This window comes from Centropristis striata, chromosome 7 (genome assembly GCF_030273125.1).
Source record: "Centropristis striata isolate RG_2023a ecotype Rhode Island chromosome 7, C.striata_1.0, whole genome shotgun sequence".
NCBI classification, from domain to species: domain Eukaryota; kingdom Metazoa; phylum Chordata; class Actinopteri; order Perciformes; family Serranidae; genus Centropristis; species Centropristis striata.
In genome coordinates, this window is record NC_081523.1 from 17,006,778 (window position 1) to 17,022,947 (window position 16,170).

General features: G+C 37.9%; 2 protein-coding genes across 2 annotated transcripts in view; both read left to right on the top strand.

Moving 5' to 3' along the window:
* Positions 1-6,678, top strand: part of grk5l (G protein-coupled receptor kinase 5 like) — a 36,577-nt gene extending 29,899 nt beyond the window's left edge. The window contains exons 7-16 of the mRNA XM_059337216.1: positions 706-769; positions 852-992; positions 1,076-1,266; positions 1,820-1,857; positions 1,974-2,063; positions 2,158-2,366; positions 2,460-2,597; positions 3,556-3,693; positions 4,304-4,435; positions 4,526-6,678. Coding sequence (XP_059193199.1) covers positions 706-769; positions 852-992; positions 1,076-1,266; positions 1,820-1,857; positions 1,974-2,063; positions 2,158-2,366; positions 2,460-2,597; positions 3,556-3,693; positions 4,304-4,435; positions 4,526-4,609 — 1,225 coding nt within the window. The 3' untranslated portion in view covers positions 4,610-6,678. The remainder of the gene's footprint in view (positions 1-705; positions 770-851; positions 993-1,075; positions 1,267-1,819; positions 1,858-1,973; positions 2,064-2,157; positions 2,367-2,459; positions 2,598-3,555; positions 3,694-4,303; positions 4,436-4,525) is intronic.
* Positions 6,679-10,549: 3,871 nt separating this feature from the next.
* star (steroidogenic acute regulatory protein) lies at positions 10,550-13,758 on the top strand. Its single transcript, XM_059337298.1, has 7 exons — positions 10,550-10,777; positions 11,035-11,142; positions 11,454-11,584; positions 11,740-11,898; positions 12,030-12,205; positions 12,977-13,070; positions 13,203-13,758. Exons 1-7 carry the CDS (start codon positions 10,714-10,716, stop codon positions 13,320-13,322), a joined length of 852 nt encoding a protein of 283 aa, XP_059193281.1. The 5' UTR covers positions 10,550-10,713; the 3' UTR covers positions 13,323-13,758.
* Positions 13,759-16,170: the final 2,412 nt, after the last annotated feature.

Here is a 16,170-nt window from a genome sequence, read left to right on the forward strand (position 1 = left end):
ATGTGATTCCCATTTACATTCATTCATCAAGCTTTTCTCTGTTTTTTTTCATATTCTTTTTCATAATCTTTTACAGATTTAAAAACAAAAATGTTATGGCACCCCTATAGCTCCACGACTAAAAATCTTAATCAGCAAAGTAAAAAAGTAACTATAGCTATAAATTGTAAAATTTAATGTAGTCGAGTAAAAAGTGCAATATTTTATTTTATAATATGGTAGAGTAGACATAAAAAGTAGGAAATTAAAAGAGTTGGTTTATTTAGGCAAAGCACTAGTATATATAAATGTAATTGTTTAATAAGTGCACTTAGTTGCTGATTTAACCACACTTGATAACTCAACTCACTGTCAGATGTGATTTTCCACATTATACCAGTTTGCAGAGAAAAACAATTTGCAGGTAAAGAAACTTGACTTGGACTTTCTTACGCTTCACTTCAGAGACTCTTTAGAGGAGTATGATGACTCTAGACAGGAACATACTTTATGCAGAGTGCATATCAAAGGCAGTAAGAAGTAAACAGCAGGCTTTTAGAGCAGCCTTGATTGTATCCGTGTCTGGAAAGTGAAATTGCGCACAAGAGGCCCCACCCTCTGCACAGGAAACAGGATGATATTGAGTTCCGCTGATAATATCTCTGTCCTAATCGATTCTATACGAGCGTCTATTAATGGATTTTTACTGCATCTGTGTTTTGTCAGGCAACCAATCACTAAAGACACGTTCAGACAGTACCGAGTGCTGGGCAAGGGGGGATTCGGAGAGGTAAGAGATGATGATGAAGCTAAAAGTGCGGCAATTTGAGTGACAGCAATGAGTGAGATACCTTTCTGTTTTGTCGCGTCAGGTGTGCGCCTGCCAAGTCAGAGCTACAGGGAAGATGTATGCCTGCAAGAAGCTGGAGAAGAAGAGGATAAAGAAGAGGAAAGGAGAGTCCATGGCTCTCAACGAGAAACAGATTTTAGAGAAAGTCAACAGTAGATTTGTGGTGAGTAGAAGAAGAGTGTAAATGTCATCTGCGTGCCTGTGGCACTTTTGCACCATTTAACATGTTCTCTTCTCTTCTTTTAGGTGAGCTTAGCGTATGCATACGAGACCAAAGATGCTCTGTGTCTGGTGCTGACCATCATGAACGGGGGAGACCTGAAGTTTCACACCTACAACATGGGCACGCCGGGCTTCGAGAAAGACAGGGTCCAGTTTTACGCTGCTCAGATCTGCTGTGGGCTGGAGCATTTGCACAGGGAATCCATCGTCTACAGGTAACACTGGGAATGTTACACACTCGTAAATGCATTTTGAGATGTAGTTCGGCTCAATTGTTGACTCTTTTGTTGCGTTATAAAGTTTTCGTGATTCAGATTTTTAAATTCTGTGCATCAGGGGCGGAGCCGGACATTGATCAGGGCTCAACTCAAACCTAGGGGAGTCAGGGGAGGTTTTTTCCCCCCCAAAACAGCAGCTATATGCACCATTTTAGATAATAGAATGCCTAAAAAGCTTGGAAAAAACATGAAAATTATCAAGAAAATTGTCCAGTAGAGCCTACATCCTACTTTGTATCTACATGTTCTCCAGTTGGCCTTATCATTCTGAAACCATAAGACAACAAATGTTGAAGATCATCCCTGCCACCTAAAAAGAGGCAAATATTGTCTGATTGTTACATATTTTAAGTAACAGGATAGGAATTAGGCATAAACGGCATTACTAACCTTGAAAACCTATTGCCTAATGCTAGAGTAGAATTCTGCTATAAATTATGACGTATGAATCGATACTTTTGTTCTTTAACACATGCTGTGTTATTTTTAGGGATTTGAAACCGGAGAATATCCTATTAGATGACAATGGTGAGTTTCAGGTTATATTACTGGTTATTTCATTGCACGGCACACAATTTCAAATGGCATTGTGGCTTCATAATCCACTAAATGAATGTATCAATATCACCACTGTTAATCTGCAGGACACATCCGTATTTCTGACCTGGGGCTGGCCATCAAAGTGCCTGAAGGAGAACTCATCAGAGGCAGGGTGGGGACTGTGGGCTACATGGGTAAGAAACACTGTAATCAACATTTCCGTGAGTTAATTTTACCTGAGATTTTACTACTTTTCAACCATAACAACCTGTTTCTCTTTCTCTCCAGCTCCGGAAGTGATAAATAATGAAAAATACGCCATGAGCCCTGATTGGTGGGGGCTGGGCTGTCTCATTTACGAGATGACCGCCGGGCGATCGCCCTTCCGTGCCCGCAAAGAACGAGTGAAGCGGGAAGAGGTGGAGAGGAGGGTGCAAGAGGAAGAGGAGGAGTACAACGACAAGTTTACAGAGGACACCAAGGCCATCTGTAGAATGGTGAGCGCTGAGAGAAAAAAACAGTTTTTGTATGGAGAGACAGCTAAAAATTATGATTAATTTAATGATTCATCTCTGCTTGTGCTCACTCAGCTGCTGACCAAAGACCCTAAGCAGAGGCCGGGGTGCCAGGGGGACAGAGCAGCGGGCGTCAAGGCCCTCCCGTTCTTCAAAAACATCAACTTCAAGAGGCTGGAGGCTGGAATAGTGGAGCCTCCCTTTGTGCCTGATGTGAGCCATTTATATTACTGTACATGCTGCATCTTTAAATCAATCTCTCTGCACACTAAGCATTTTCTGGAAATCTGCTATTCCTGTATTCAGTGAGGACCTTAAAGGAATAGTCTGGATTTATTGAAATGGGATTGTATGAGGTTAGGTAGGCTTTAATAGCCAGTCCTATCTCCTCATTATACCAGCAACTCCTGTGTTCTGCAAGGTAAAATTACTGTTTTTGTTAATGGAGTCTGGTGGCTTTGATGAAAGCATATGTAAGGCCTTCATCTGCCCTGCATACACTTAAGGTAATGTTGTCAAAACATTCTAAATACAGCTGCATCTCAATACATTAGAATATGATGGGAAAGTCAATTTCCAGTGGTTCAAGTCAAATAGCCCCAACCAAGTATTTAGTGCATATACTGTAGATAGAAATACTTTTCAGAGGCCAACATTTCTCTATTAAACATACTTTTTAAAATTGGTCTTTTGTAATATTAATTTTTTTGAGACTGAATTTTAGGTCTTCATTAAACGTAAGCACTAATCATTATAATTAGAAGAAATTAAATAAACTAAGATGGGAAATGTTTAATTCTGTGTGTAATGGATCTATATAATGTGTTATTTCCACTTTTTGAATTGAATTACAGACATATATAAACTTTTCTATGATATTCCAATTCATCGAGATGCATCTGTATATTGTATACCACCTTTAAAGGTGGCTAACATAATTAAAAAGTTGCCTCCGTCCACAGCTGAGCTTAGCTTAGTTTCCAGAGCAAGTACTCCTGCCGGCTCCTCCAATCTTGGGGCATGCTGACCGCCGAGCTGTCTCTTTAAACAGTCCATACTGGCCACTACAGCAAGTAAATACTCCTTCCTTATAAATGATCTGTTTAGATAAACTTGTCTCCTGTTTTTCCTCTCAACCCCCGTCCTCTTCGTGGTCATTGCCCTCTCCCAGCCTCGGGCAGTGTACTGTAAGGATGTTTTGGACATAGAGCAGTTCTCCACAGTCAAGGGAGTAAATTTGGACCAAACTGACAATGACTTCTACTCCAAATTTGCTACAGGCAGCGTTTCCATCCCATGGCAGAATGAGGTAAGTGTGTGCACTTAATATGACATCTTTAAATGCTCGGTGCAGTTTGTATAACTGCTGGAAGACCTGATTTAACAGAGTTCTCCTCTCCTCTCCTCTCCTCTCCTCTCCTCTCCTCTCCTCTCCTCTCCTCTCCTCGTCTTTGCTCTCATCTTTTCCCGACTATCCTAATTTCCTCTCCTCATCTTTCCTCTCCCCTCCTTTTCTCCCCTATTGTCTCCTCTACCCTTCTTCTATCCTCATCTGCTCTCCTCTTTTCCCCTCTTTTCTCCTCTCCTTGTCCCCTATCCTCATCTCATCTCCTCTTTCCTCTTCTCCTTATCCCCTATCCTCATCTCCTCTCCTCTTTTCCTCCTCCCTCCTCTCCTTGCCCCCTATCCTTATCTCATCTCCTCTCCTCTGAATTTCTTTCTCCTCTCCCTTTCTCCTCTATTGTCTCCTCTACGCTCCCTTTCTCCTATCCTTGTCTTCTTTCCTCTCCTTTCTTCTCTCCTTTCCTTGTCCCCTACTCTCCTCTCCTCTTTCCTCCCCTCCTGTAATCTCCTATCCTCATCTCCTCTGAATTTCCCTCTTCTCCTCTCCTTGTCTCCTTGTCTTGCCGCTCCTTCAGATGATAGAAACCGAGTGTTTCAGAGATTTGAATGTGTTCGGACCTCAAGGGACGAGACCTCCAGATCTGGACTGGAATCAGCCGCCAGAGCCGCCCAGACGCAGCCTGCTGGACAGGATCTTCAGGAGGCATGTAAGTGAACACACACACACATACACACACACACAAACACTGATAGATGCATACAAACTAACTCACACAAATCTCTCTCTTTCCCTGCAGCACCCAGAGGTGTCTATTTCCCACAGCCGTGTGCAGTCTTCCAGTGTAAACTCTGTGGACTCCATGTCCAACTCTGCCCCCTAGTGGCACAGTGACAGTGTGGGAGCCACACACACACTCAAAGGGAAGGAGCTCCGAGGGGCTTCCCCACTGCTGATTGGTCCACTGCCGGGGCCTGAGCAGCAGCCGGAGACAGCCTGTCTAAAATGGTCAGCCCATGGGTGGGAGGGGAGGGGTGACCAGGCCCTGCGACCCCGGGCATTTGTAGTGGGATGGTCAATGTTGCAAAGACGTTTGAAAATATTCGGACAAACCTTACTTACCCTCAGGATTATTGGACTATAGAACAGAGCCACTGACAGAAAAAGGATAGAAAACAAGCTATTATTCAGGGGATCCACTGTATAATAAAGACCACCACAGGGAATAGAAGATGGGGTCTTGGTGAATTTTTGTTTTTCCAGAAAAGGAATTTCTTTTTCACTAATTTTCAGTCCTTTACTTTCTGGCCTGTATCTTGTATCTCTCCATCTACCCACACCCCCTTTAGAGTGTCACCGTCTTTACAACTCTAACTTATTTCTTTCTCTGCATTTCCACCTCCCATACCTCAGATCACTCCTAAACATTCAGAACACATCGCCTCAACAACCTCAACACATAATGTACATTGCCTTGCGTACACTCAGGCCAAAGATTACACTTTAGTTTTGTGATACTGTTGTCATGTTGATTTATTGGTTTTTGAAGGTTTTCAGCCGTTGTTTAGAACCACAGGAGGATCAGAACGTGTGATCCCTTTTATACACTTTCTCTAAATATGAGCCTGCAGACATATCATATTGCTTAAAGCACACGTACATACATGCATACACAATCAGATAGACATACACAGACAGAATTGTGAGAATCGTGTTGTGTTTTCATTGCATGGACAAGTGTAAGTATGGACAGCTGTATCCCTTTCGCTTCTGCATACCTCATTCCACTGATGTTACCATCGTATACCGTACAATACGCAGACGTCTCCCTCGGTTTACAGTGTCACTTTATATTTGACATTATGTGGAAACGAATTAATATGCTGTACAGAAACAGAAATCTCTTCTTTTGTTGTTGTTGGTTCTTTTTTTTTTTTTTGCTCAATTTTTCTGCACAGTCCCCAAGGAGTGGAGAGGAACACATGCACTCAGCCTGACTTACAAGTTGCACAATTTAAAAACGTCATGCTGTTTCTTCACCAAATGAAAATGTTTTTACCTCTGATCATTAAGGCACATTATTGTATTGATATTGTCACATGCCGCTTGTTTTCTACATCTGAATCTAAAGTGTTCTTGCTCTCCCTTTGCCTTTTTCCATTCAGATATTGCTGCATAGCCATTGTTGTCACATGTACAGATTTTTATATTTTTGCCCCTTAACATGCTCTTCAAAATGCCTCACAAAAATATAAAGGGCCTTCCTCTTGTTTTGTGCCCAACTGTAATCGAACACACAGGGTATCAACGGCTACGTGAAAGGTTTTATCTCATCTGAGTTTTATTTGAATCAGTCCAGTTTGTTCCTGTCAGAGCGGAGGAGGAGAGGAAGACACCGGAGTATCCTGCAAACACCACACAAAGAAGAAGTGGCCTTCTCACAGCAGCACAGCCAATTAAAAGACTGGAAGAGCTCCATCTCTTCAGCATGTTTTAAGAATGTGGTATTTTCCCTATTTGAGGTAGTGAAAGCTGGTCCATGCAGTAATTTCAATCGTTCTTACAGATCTCACGCAAGCCTGTTTTTCTTTTCTCTGCGTACTTGATAGGACAAAAAAAAAAAAAGAATCTGAATCAGACTGAAGTGCCTCCTTGTTAGCATGATCTCCCAGACAATGCCCACACAGACATCAGCACTTTGTTTATTCTCTGACTGTCATGCTCTGTTTGTTTGTTTCGCTGGGGAACGCGTCAACACAAAAACACACAGACTCACACAGTTTTGTTGGAAGTGGAGAGAAGTAGGAGGAGTGAAGTAATGCGAGGTGAGGGTCAATGAGGGGATTCTCCTTCTTAATGTGATGTACAGCGAAGTGCTGAGTGCATGTGAAAGCCAAACCCACTGTGTCCTTCAAGTCCCAATAAACTCTGTGCTATAGTTTGAGTACTCCACAGTTTGCCTGTCTCTTTATTTCCCTGTCTCCTCTGTCAGACTATTTCATTTTTAATACCAATGTCTCCTCCATCAGAAAGATTAAGATTTCCTTTATTAGTCCCATAGCGGGGAAATTTCAGAGTTACAGCATCAAAGTGGATAGCAAAAAAATAGCAGTATAAACTAGAAAAATAACAGGTATTAGCAAATAAACAAGTTAAAAAAATCAAGTATTAACAATTTACAATATAAACAAGTACAATTATAAAAAGTACAATAGAGTTGAATATTTCCTTTTTATTATCAAATACATATAAATGATTAAAAATAAGACATATGACAGTTCTTCATGCACATGGAACAGTAAAGCTATTTTCCTTATAGTCCTGCAGTATTGCTTACTACAGTATTTCTTTAGCAATACATTTCTATAATAAATGTCTCTTTAAGAAGATTATTTATTTAGAATATGAAGTGAGAATACAACAAATCCTCACAGGTGCATATCTGGTAGACTGAATTATGGTGCAGTTGCATCAAGTTAGAGTATTTCAAAATAAAGGCCCTACAACAGGTGCCAGAGGGAAAACATTTTTGTGATTGCACCATTTTTTATTAGAATCTATTTATTTATGCAGTTGTACTTTAATAGGTGACACCGTTCTTGACCAAACTGATATGAGGCATCTGCAGTTTAAGCTAGACAAATAAGGAGGATCCTTTCTGAAGTGACCACTGAAAAAATTGTGTTTTTCAGTATTATATTTCCACTTTAGGTTACTATAACTCTACCACAGCTCATTAACAAAACCCTGCCTGTGAAAGCACAAAGAATGGATTTCATGCTAAAAATATTATGACTTATGATTATAAATTGTGCCATTGTACATATACAGTACCAGTCAAAAGTTTGGACACACCTTCTCATTCAGTGATTTTTCTTTATTTTTCTTACATTTTCTACAATCTAGATTTATTTCAAAGACATCAAAACTATTAAAGAACACATATGGAATTATGTAGTAAACAAAAAAATGGTAAACAAACTCAGAGTATGTTTTATATTTTAGATACTTATTTTGCTTTGATGGTCTCTAACGGATTAAGAAGACAAAAAAAATCCAGAAATTAACTTTTGACAAGTTAATTAAAAACCATTCCAGGCGACAAACTCACAAAGCTGACTGAGAGAAAGCCAGAAGTGTATAAAGCTTTTCATCAAAAAGGTGGCTACTTAGAAGAACCTAGTGTTTTGTTTAACACTTAAAAAAAAACAACTACATCATTCCATATGTGTTCTTTCATAGTTTTGAGGTCTTCAGTATTAATCTACAATGTTGAAAATATATATTTTTTTAAATAAAGAAAAAGCATTGAATGAGGAGATGTGTCTAAACTTATGCTCACATATACCTATTTGTAAAGACAAACATTATGCGCCTCACTGTCTCCCAATGCATTAATTAACTGAATCGTTTTATTGCATTTGGGACCAAGTTATTGTTTTCCTAGTCACAATAAATCTTATCCACCTATTTACATTTAGTGTCTCCCCTTTAAACCCTGACCAGTGTAGGATCCATATGGGCTCATTAAAGAATAATTCTGCTCTTGTCAAATAGGGAGTCATTAGAAACAAGCACATGACCCACTTTGGCTCCTGGAGAGTTTTACAGTAGAAGAGACCTGGTCTGTCCACGCTGGCTGAGTAATGGGTCAGATAAGTACGAGGCCTTAGTGTACTCATATAATACGAGAGAACTCACCCTGCAGAAGGCCAAAGCGATTGATGGATAATTCCTGTTATTTAGCCAGAGGGACGCGAGGTTGCAGGTTAAGGTGACTCCAATCTTCCTCTCAGATTTATTCATCTGTTTCTGTTTTCTCTGTTCACTAATCAGATGGTCTGCCTCTCCCTTTCCATTCCTGTGGTCTTGTGCATTGTTGACTCTGAGTGTGTGTTTGACATGCAGCTCGCTGAGGCAATATTGCTGTTAGATAGTTTGGATTGTGCTTGGACGGCATAAGCAAGGTTGTCAAAACATATGAGCAGCTTGATCAAACATGTTATTAACAGATCATGGCGCGCCTTTTGACGGATAAGCAAGCCTTTTGGAAAAAAAACTTCCAGAGCGTGATTCAATTTCCCTGACAGAGAGAGGCCGAAGCAGAATAATGAGGCTGATGTTTGGATGTTGGTTTGTTATGAAATGTGATGTGTTTGACAAGTCTAACCGCCATGGAGGAAATGACAGGGCTGCTATTGAACAATATTAAACCCTCAGTGAGTGGGTTTTGTTTAACCTTGACTTTTACAGAAAGAGTGACTGAGCATATTGTACATGATTGCTTAGTATATTTGTAACGCCTTGTTTCTGCAGAAATAGAGTAATTGATATGCACTAGTTACATAGATATAAATATAATATAAATAAATATAAAAATAATATTTTCAGAAAGAAATTAATAAAAAAAACTATGAAAATTTCCACATTTATTTATTCTTTTATTTAATTTTATTTCTACATTTTATTTTTTGTGTATTATTTTATTAGCTTCACTTTATGTTTCCACATTTTGAATTGTTTTTTGTTTTTGTTTTCCCACTATTTTTTACATTTTTTAAGATTTTTTTTTTTTTGGCATTTTTGTTGCTTTATTTATAGTGACAGAGTGAAAGGGGGTTATAGAGGGGAAGACATGCGGCAGAGGGAGCTCAGGCCGGATTCGAACCCGAATCCGCCGCAGCACATGGCATACATGGCAAGCGCTCTACCGGTGTGAGCCACCGGGACGCCCCCCATTTTTTACATTTTTTAAAATGTTTTATTAACTTCTCTTTATATTTCCACATTTATTTATTTATTTTTTATTTATTTTTGTTTTTCCACATTTTATTTTCTTATTTATTATTTTATCAACTTCTCTTTATATTTACACATTTATTTATTACTTATTTATCTATTTTGTATTTCCACATTTTATTTTCTTATTTATTATTTTATCAACTTCTCTTTATATTTCCACATTTATTTATTACTAATTTATCTATTTTGTATTTCCACATTTTATTTTCTGATTGATTATTATATTAACTTCTCTTTATATTTCCATATTTATTCCTTATTTATTTATTTATTGTATTTCCACATTTTATTTTCTTATTTATTATTTTTTATTAACTTCTCTTTATATTTCCCAATCATCTACGATTTTCTGAATTTCTTTTTATATTTCAAAATCTTTTATTTACTTTTTTAATTATTTAATTTATTCCTCTTTATATTCCCACAAGTTTTACACACTTATTTATTCTTTTATTTATTTATTTTTCGACATATTATATTTTCCTTATTCTTTTGTAATCTGTTCATAAATCATGATTATAAGCAACCTCAAGTCTCCATGACCCAAGGCAAGACATTTAGGTTAAAGGCTGTCATTTCCACTCACTGATAATCACACCAGAGATAATGCCTCTAGCTCACTAAGATATCAATCATAACGAGGAAGAAACAAGCTAAACCGAATGGAATTTTTCTGCCCTCAAATTCCAGTGAGTGTTTAAGCAGAAATGGACCATGAGGGATGGATGAGTCACTCAGGGTCTCTGCCACTGACCTCTCTCTTAGGTGCTCTCATCACTGATATCACCCACTGCTATGGGAATGTTTGTGAATGTGTGTGTGTGTTTGAGCAATCCAGTGGGCCAGGGCACGTTATCTGACACAGAGTTTGTGTGAGTCTGAGACGTGCTCGTCGTGTCCGCCAGGCAACCTTGGCGACATGGCCGTTGGAACAGCGAAGTGATGTGTGTGTGTTTATCTACGTGGTGATAGCCCGGCGGCCTTGTGGGCAGCGCTCTTATATATACAGACACTTTCAAACCTCCACAGTTAGAAATCCAGATCCTCTCTACAGCACTATCAGCAGTGAGGTTACTTCTTGGAAGAAGTTTTACAGCTCAACTAAATATTGAATCTTTGGGATCCACTTGCTTTTTTACACTTTTCTGGTTCTTTTCAAGCTGCAAGAGACTCCTAAAACAGAAAATGCTGCCTGCAACCTTCAAACTGTGTGCTGGCATCTCCTATCGGCATATGAGGAACATGACAGGTGAGTGAGAGCGTCCTGTTTAGACTGACATTCAGCTTCTTGCCTTGGCCTAGTTTCTCCAGGTTTCACTTGCTGCTCAAAAACACACATTTTCTTCGTGGAGTTCTGCATGGAGCCCAGGTTCAGATTTGCTAAATCGTTCAACTAAAAAGAATAAAGCAAAACTTTATATTATTAGTTTCTGTTCTTGCAATTTCCTTTATTTTCATATACTATAGTACTGCAATAATTGTGTACTTTTTGCCTCCGTCTCACAGGTCTGAGGAAGAATGCCATGGTGGCTATTCACCATGAGCTGAACAGACTGGCAGGTCCGGGACCCAGTAACTGGATCAGCCAAGTCCGCAGACGAAGCTCCCTCCTCAGTGAGTTGTTAAATATGATCATTTGGGACAGATATTCCAGTACTTGTTTCCACCTTTCCTTAGCCAAATGGAGACAAATTCCTGAGTAAGATGTTGTCTGACGTTAGAAAGGTGTTCAACCAGCAAATCTGGCATTTTTCAAAATGAAATAACTGTTTTTGACAATAGAGTCTGGTGGCTTTGATAAGAGCATAAAAAAGCTTTTGTCTAATGTCTAAACAAACATGTCAGTGTTTTTCTTGTGACGCATTTATCTGAAAAAAATATAGAAACATTATTGTGGAAGTTGACTGACATGTTTTACTTTATAGGTTCTCGGATAGAGGAGGAGAAGGGGTACAGCGAGGAGGAGATGTCTTATGTGAAGCAAGGTGAGGATGCACTGCAGAAAGCCATCAGCATCCTCAGTGAACAGGACGGCTGGACCATTGAAACTGTAGCTGTGAGTATTGGACAGAACATACAGAATAGCAGAATATTTAATTCAACTAATTTGGGTCTGTTCTAATGACACAGATAATCTGACATTATCTATATGTTTTCAAATGTGACACAATATATGTGACAGTTTCAGTACTTGTTTGCACCCTTCCTCAGGCAAATGGAGACAAAGTCCTGAGTAAAGTGTTGCCTGACATCGGGAAGGTGTTCAAGCTGGAGGTGATGTTGGAGCAACACCCTGACAATCTTTATGAAGAGCTTGTGGGAAATATGGAGCAAATGGGAGAGTGGAACCCTCGTGTCAAAGAGGTTAAGGTAAGACACGGGCAGCCCCCAGGGGTCAAACAGGGATCCTTTTTATTCTGGTTCCATTTCACATTTCACAATGAGACCAGTAACATATATATGCAAGAACACTGATAAATATTCATAATGGGATTCCACAGATCCTTCAAAAGATAGGCCAGGACACAATGGTTACCCATGAGGTAGCTGCAGAGACTGTGGCGGGACCGAGGGACTTTGTCAGCGTCCGCTGTGCCAAGCGTCGGGGCTCCACCTGCTTTCTGGCTGGAATGTCCACTCAATGTGCAAAGATGCCGGAGCAGAGGGGTGTGGTGAGGTGAGTTCCCAACAGAAGGAGGAAATAATTTACTTGTGCATTTATGTGAGGAGGAAAATGGATCAGACAAAGGATGGATGGAAACACCTTATAATATCTTACCTTAGCCTAAAATGTGGAATCAGGTATCAGCGTATTCTGTGCACCGATCCAATATATTGTATTTGTTCATGTTTTACAAAGGCTTTAACCTGAGCCAGGCCATACAACAATAGTAGCAGTTATATAATAAATAATACCACACTGTGAAATAACTCCTATACAAATAAAAGTCTTGCTTTCAAAACCTTACTTAGGTAAAAGTACAAAAGTATCAGCATCAAAATGTACTTAAAGTATCAAAAGTAAAAGTATTCTTTATGACTGTTATATATGTTCTAAATACTGTATATTCTAAGATTATTTGTATTGATGCACTTATGTAAGTACCGTTATCATTTTTGCAAAGATAGGGCTAATTTTAACTACTTAATGTACTGTTATGAAGTTTAATTTCAAATCACTTTAAATTGATCATGTTTTTTGTAGTGGAGTAATAAGTATAATATTTGCCTCAAAATGTAGTGGAGTAGAAGTATAAAGTTACATGAAATGGAAATACTCAAGTAAAGTACACATACTTGAGTAAATGTACTTAGTTACATTCCATCCCTGGTATACAGCTGTTAAAAGAAATCTGATTTGTTATCAGGAAGAAAAAATTGTACCAGAAAATCATACTAAATAATACTCTGGTTTATTTAAACTGATGTTGTTCATTGCATTTTTCAGAGCGGAGAATGGACCGACCTGTATAGTCATGAAGCCTTGTGCTGAAGATCCAAATAAGACCAACTTCACCTGGTTACTAAGTATAGATCTAAAGGTATATATATATATATATGACTTTTCCAAAGTAACCACACTGATTTGCACTTTAATGTATTCAAGAACTATAAGTAACAACTGTATCTAAACATCATATTAGCCAATCTAACACTGTCTTTGTCGTCTGCAGGGCTGGATCCCAAAGACGATCATAAACAAAATGCTCTCTCAGACGCAGGTGGACTTTGCCAAACACCTCAGACAAAGGATGGCTAATAATGTTTCTATGGAGATGGCCCATGCCTGCTGACACAAGATGCCTCTTGAGCTTTGGCACACTGCGCTCAACGGTTGCACAGGAGCAACCTCTGCTCATTAAAAAAAAATCATACAAATCTGCTTAGAATTGCTGAAACAATACGAGAAATCCAAACTGAATTAAGAAGATCGGAAGGAGATGATGCTTGTCTGAGATCATGGGAAAATCTCAGCACAGATGTTGGTTTTTAAATTGGCAAATGTGTTTTTTCTTACCCCTCTTAATAGAAAAATCTGTCATGGGATTAGCATCTTACACTTTGATTGTTTCTGACACATTTCTTCCATATCCCTCCACTCTACCTTTGGCAGACAATCGAGTTGGTGTGAGCAGTAAACCGTGTAACAAACTGCTCATTGTTTCCTTCTGATAACACCTCAGTTATTGTCCTTCCCTCTGCTGTGAAATTGCACTTTTATTTCAGTGTTTTATTTATTGATGTAGCGCAGATGCATTACATTACAATGACTGCCAAATGAATAAACGATTGCAAAGTCATTGGTATTTATGTTTTTATGCTTTTATGCTCTTGTTTTTATGCTTTTGGAAGAGCACTTTGGAGAATGATTACTCTGTACTTTCAAGATGCATGTGACCCCGAATAAAAGCTAATAAAACATTTCAGTGGTCATGCTTAGCTAATAAGATAAAGACATACACATTGGTCATACAGACTTTGAAAAACTCAACTCAAAACTTATCTTGGAAACTCATTCCACTTTGACAGAGATGAGGGATGATTTAAATCTTCTTTTTTAAAACCATGAGAAGCGAAGGCCATAAAAAATGTCTTCCTGTTCCTTGATGGGTTTTCATACTGACTGTTTGCCAGAACGAGCAGGTGTTTGGCCATTCAGATGTGTGAGGAGCCCAGCAGCGAGCAGCTCAGTGCGAGCCAGCAGTACATTCCCCAAGATCGAGTAACTGTGGATCTCATCCCAAACAGGAAATCTGTCCTCTATTATTGCCAGTTGTGTAACTTTTTTCCTATTTTGTGTGTCAATCCAAAATGTTTTGTAACAACTCATTTTCTTGGAAGTAGCGCAGACTACAGGGGCTGGGATTAGTTAGAGTAGAGCAATCACTTTCTGTCTTGCATGATTACCTTGGCTGCAAGATATTCCCCATAACTAATACAGAATGATTTACTTAAAAAAATAAGACTAGACTATAAGGCCTGAAGGTCGGAATCATAAGAATATATCTGTAAAATAAGAAGAAAATAAATGTGTACGTATAAGGACAAATGAATAAAAGCACAAATAAATAAATAAAAAATGCTAATAAATAATGAATATGAATAAAATAATAGAATAGAACAGAAAATCTGGAAATATGAATACATTATGAAATATAAAACAATAATTATAAGCATTTTAATGTGTTTTTACAATTTTTTTATATATTAAAAACACATTTTTATTGCATGTTCTGACTTAATTTTATTTTTTTATTTTCTATTTTCATTTTTATATAATTTAATTTATTAATTCAATTCCTTCCTTTTCCTTTATTCTTTTCCCCTTTCCCCTTTCCCTGTTTCTCTGTATTTCTCTTTATAGGCAATTTCCATTTTTTTTTAATAACCCATTTATTGTTTTATGAATTCCTCTTTATATTTCCACATTTAATTTCTTTTGCAGATTTATTCTATTTTATGGTTCTCTTATGACGCCATATAAAGGAAGTTCCTGAGGTGAAATAGGAAATGAGCTGCCTGTAACCTGTGAACTGTGGTAGCCTGTTTCATAATCGTTTTGAGAATTGAGACATAAGACAAATGCGCAGTTTGGTTGCTCCTGACTCCATTGTCCTCTAAATAAAACACACTTGAGCAGAATTGCTCCAAGGGCTGCCTTGTGCAATGCAAAACAAACATTTTTTCCCTTGAAAGAATGTTCCAGAGGGTAATAATTGACATCTGCTTGAAATCCCTCAAAATCTGAACATAAGCAGATGTGAGGAGAGTTGCAGCCACTTTGAGTTCTTGTTCCATTATTTGTGTAACGGGAGGAGCGGAGAGATTCTGGGGTAGGAAAGGGAAAATTATGCAGTGCAGATAAGTTGTGTAATAAGAACAGGAAGACAAAACAAGCTATCTGGCAGTCATATCGAACCCATGGCACTGATGACAGCCCTCTTTATTTTTTCATCCAGTTTCCATCTATGCGCCTTTGACTTGAATACAACTCCAAATGTCAGGGAGGGTTAAGTCTGGGAGAAATGTAGCACTTCATAAGCTTTCTGGAGGGGTTATGTTAAAAAACAAAACCATTTGTATATTACAGGCCTTTCCATAATTACTGTAGTCAGAATTAAGTTCAAAGAAAAACTGAGACTCTTTACTCTATTTCAAGCAAAGAGAAGTATCTGTGTTTAATTATGGGGGAAAAACAACAACATTTAAATGTACAGACATGCACTTACTGGTACAGAGAAACAAGTATATACACTTAAATTAATAAATAGAAAATGTTTGATAGGAATGATTATTTACATATAAACATAGAATGTACATAAATTACCTTCAGTAATATAGAATAATAAGAATTTTATTGTTGTTGTTATTATTATTATTCTTTAAAAATGTTAGTATTTACAAGTTTGAGAGTCTTAATACATTCTTAAAGTCACATAAAAATCCAGTGAAATTTGGGGTGACTTTTGTTACTTTACATTTATGTCTGTAACATTTACCATATAAGTTACAATTAATGCAATGTTAAAATTATCATAAATAAATACAAATATAATATATACAAATAACAATAATTATACTACTACTACTACTACTACTAATAATAATAATAATAAAATATTGATATATAATTATTTTAAC

What these genes read in the sequence shown, in the direction of transcription:
- star (XM_059337298.1), top strand. Translation starts at nt 10,714, where the DNA reads ATGCTGCCTGCAACCTTCAAACTGTGTGCTGGCATCTCCTATCGGCAT. An exon ending in GCATATGAGGAACATGACAG is followed by an intron (nt 10,778 to 11,034) that starts GTGAGTGAGAGC and finishes TCCGTCTCACAG; the next exon opens with GTCTGAGGAAGAATGCCATG. An exon ending in GGACCATTGAAACTGTAGCT is followed by an intron (nt 11,585 to 11,739) that starts GTGAGTATTGGA and finishes ACCCTTCCTCAG; the next exon opens with GCAAATGGAGACAAAGTCCT.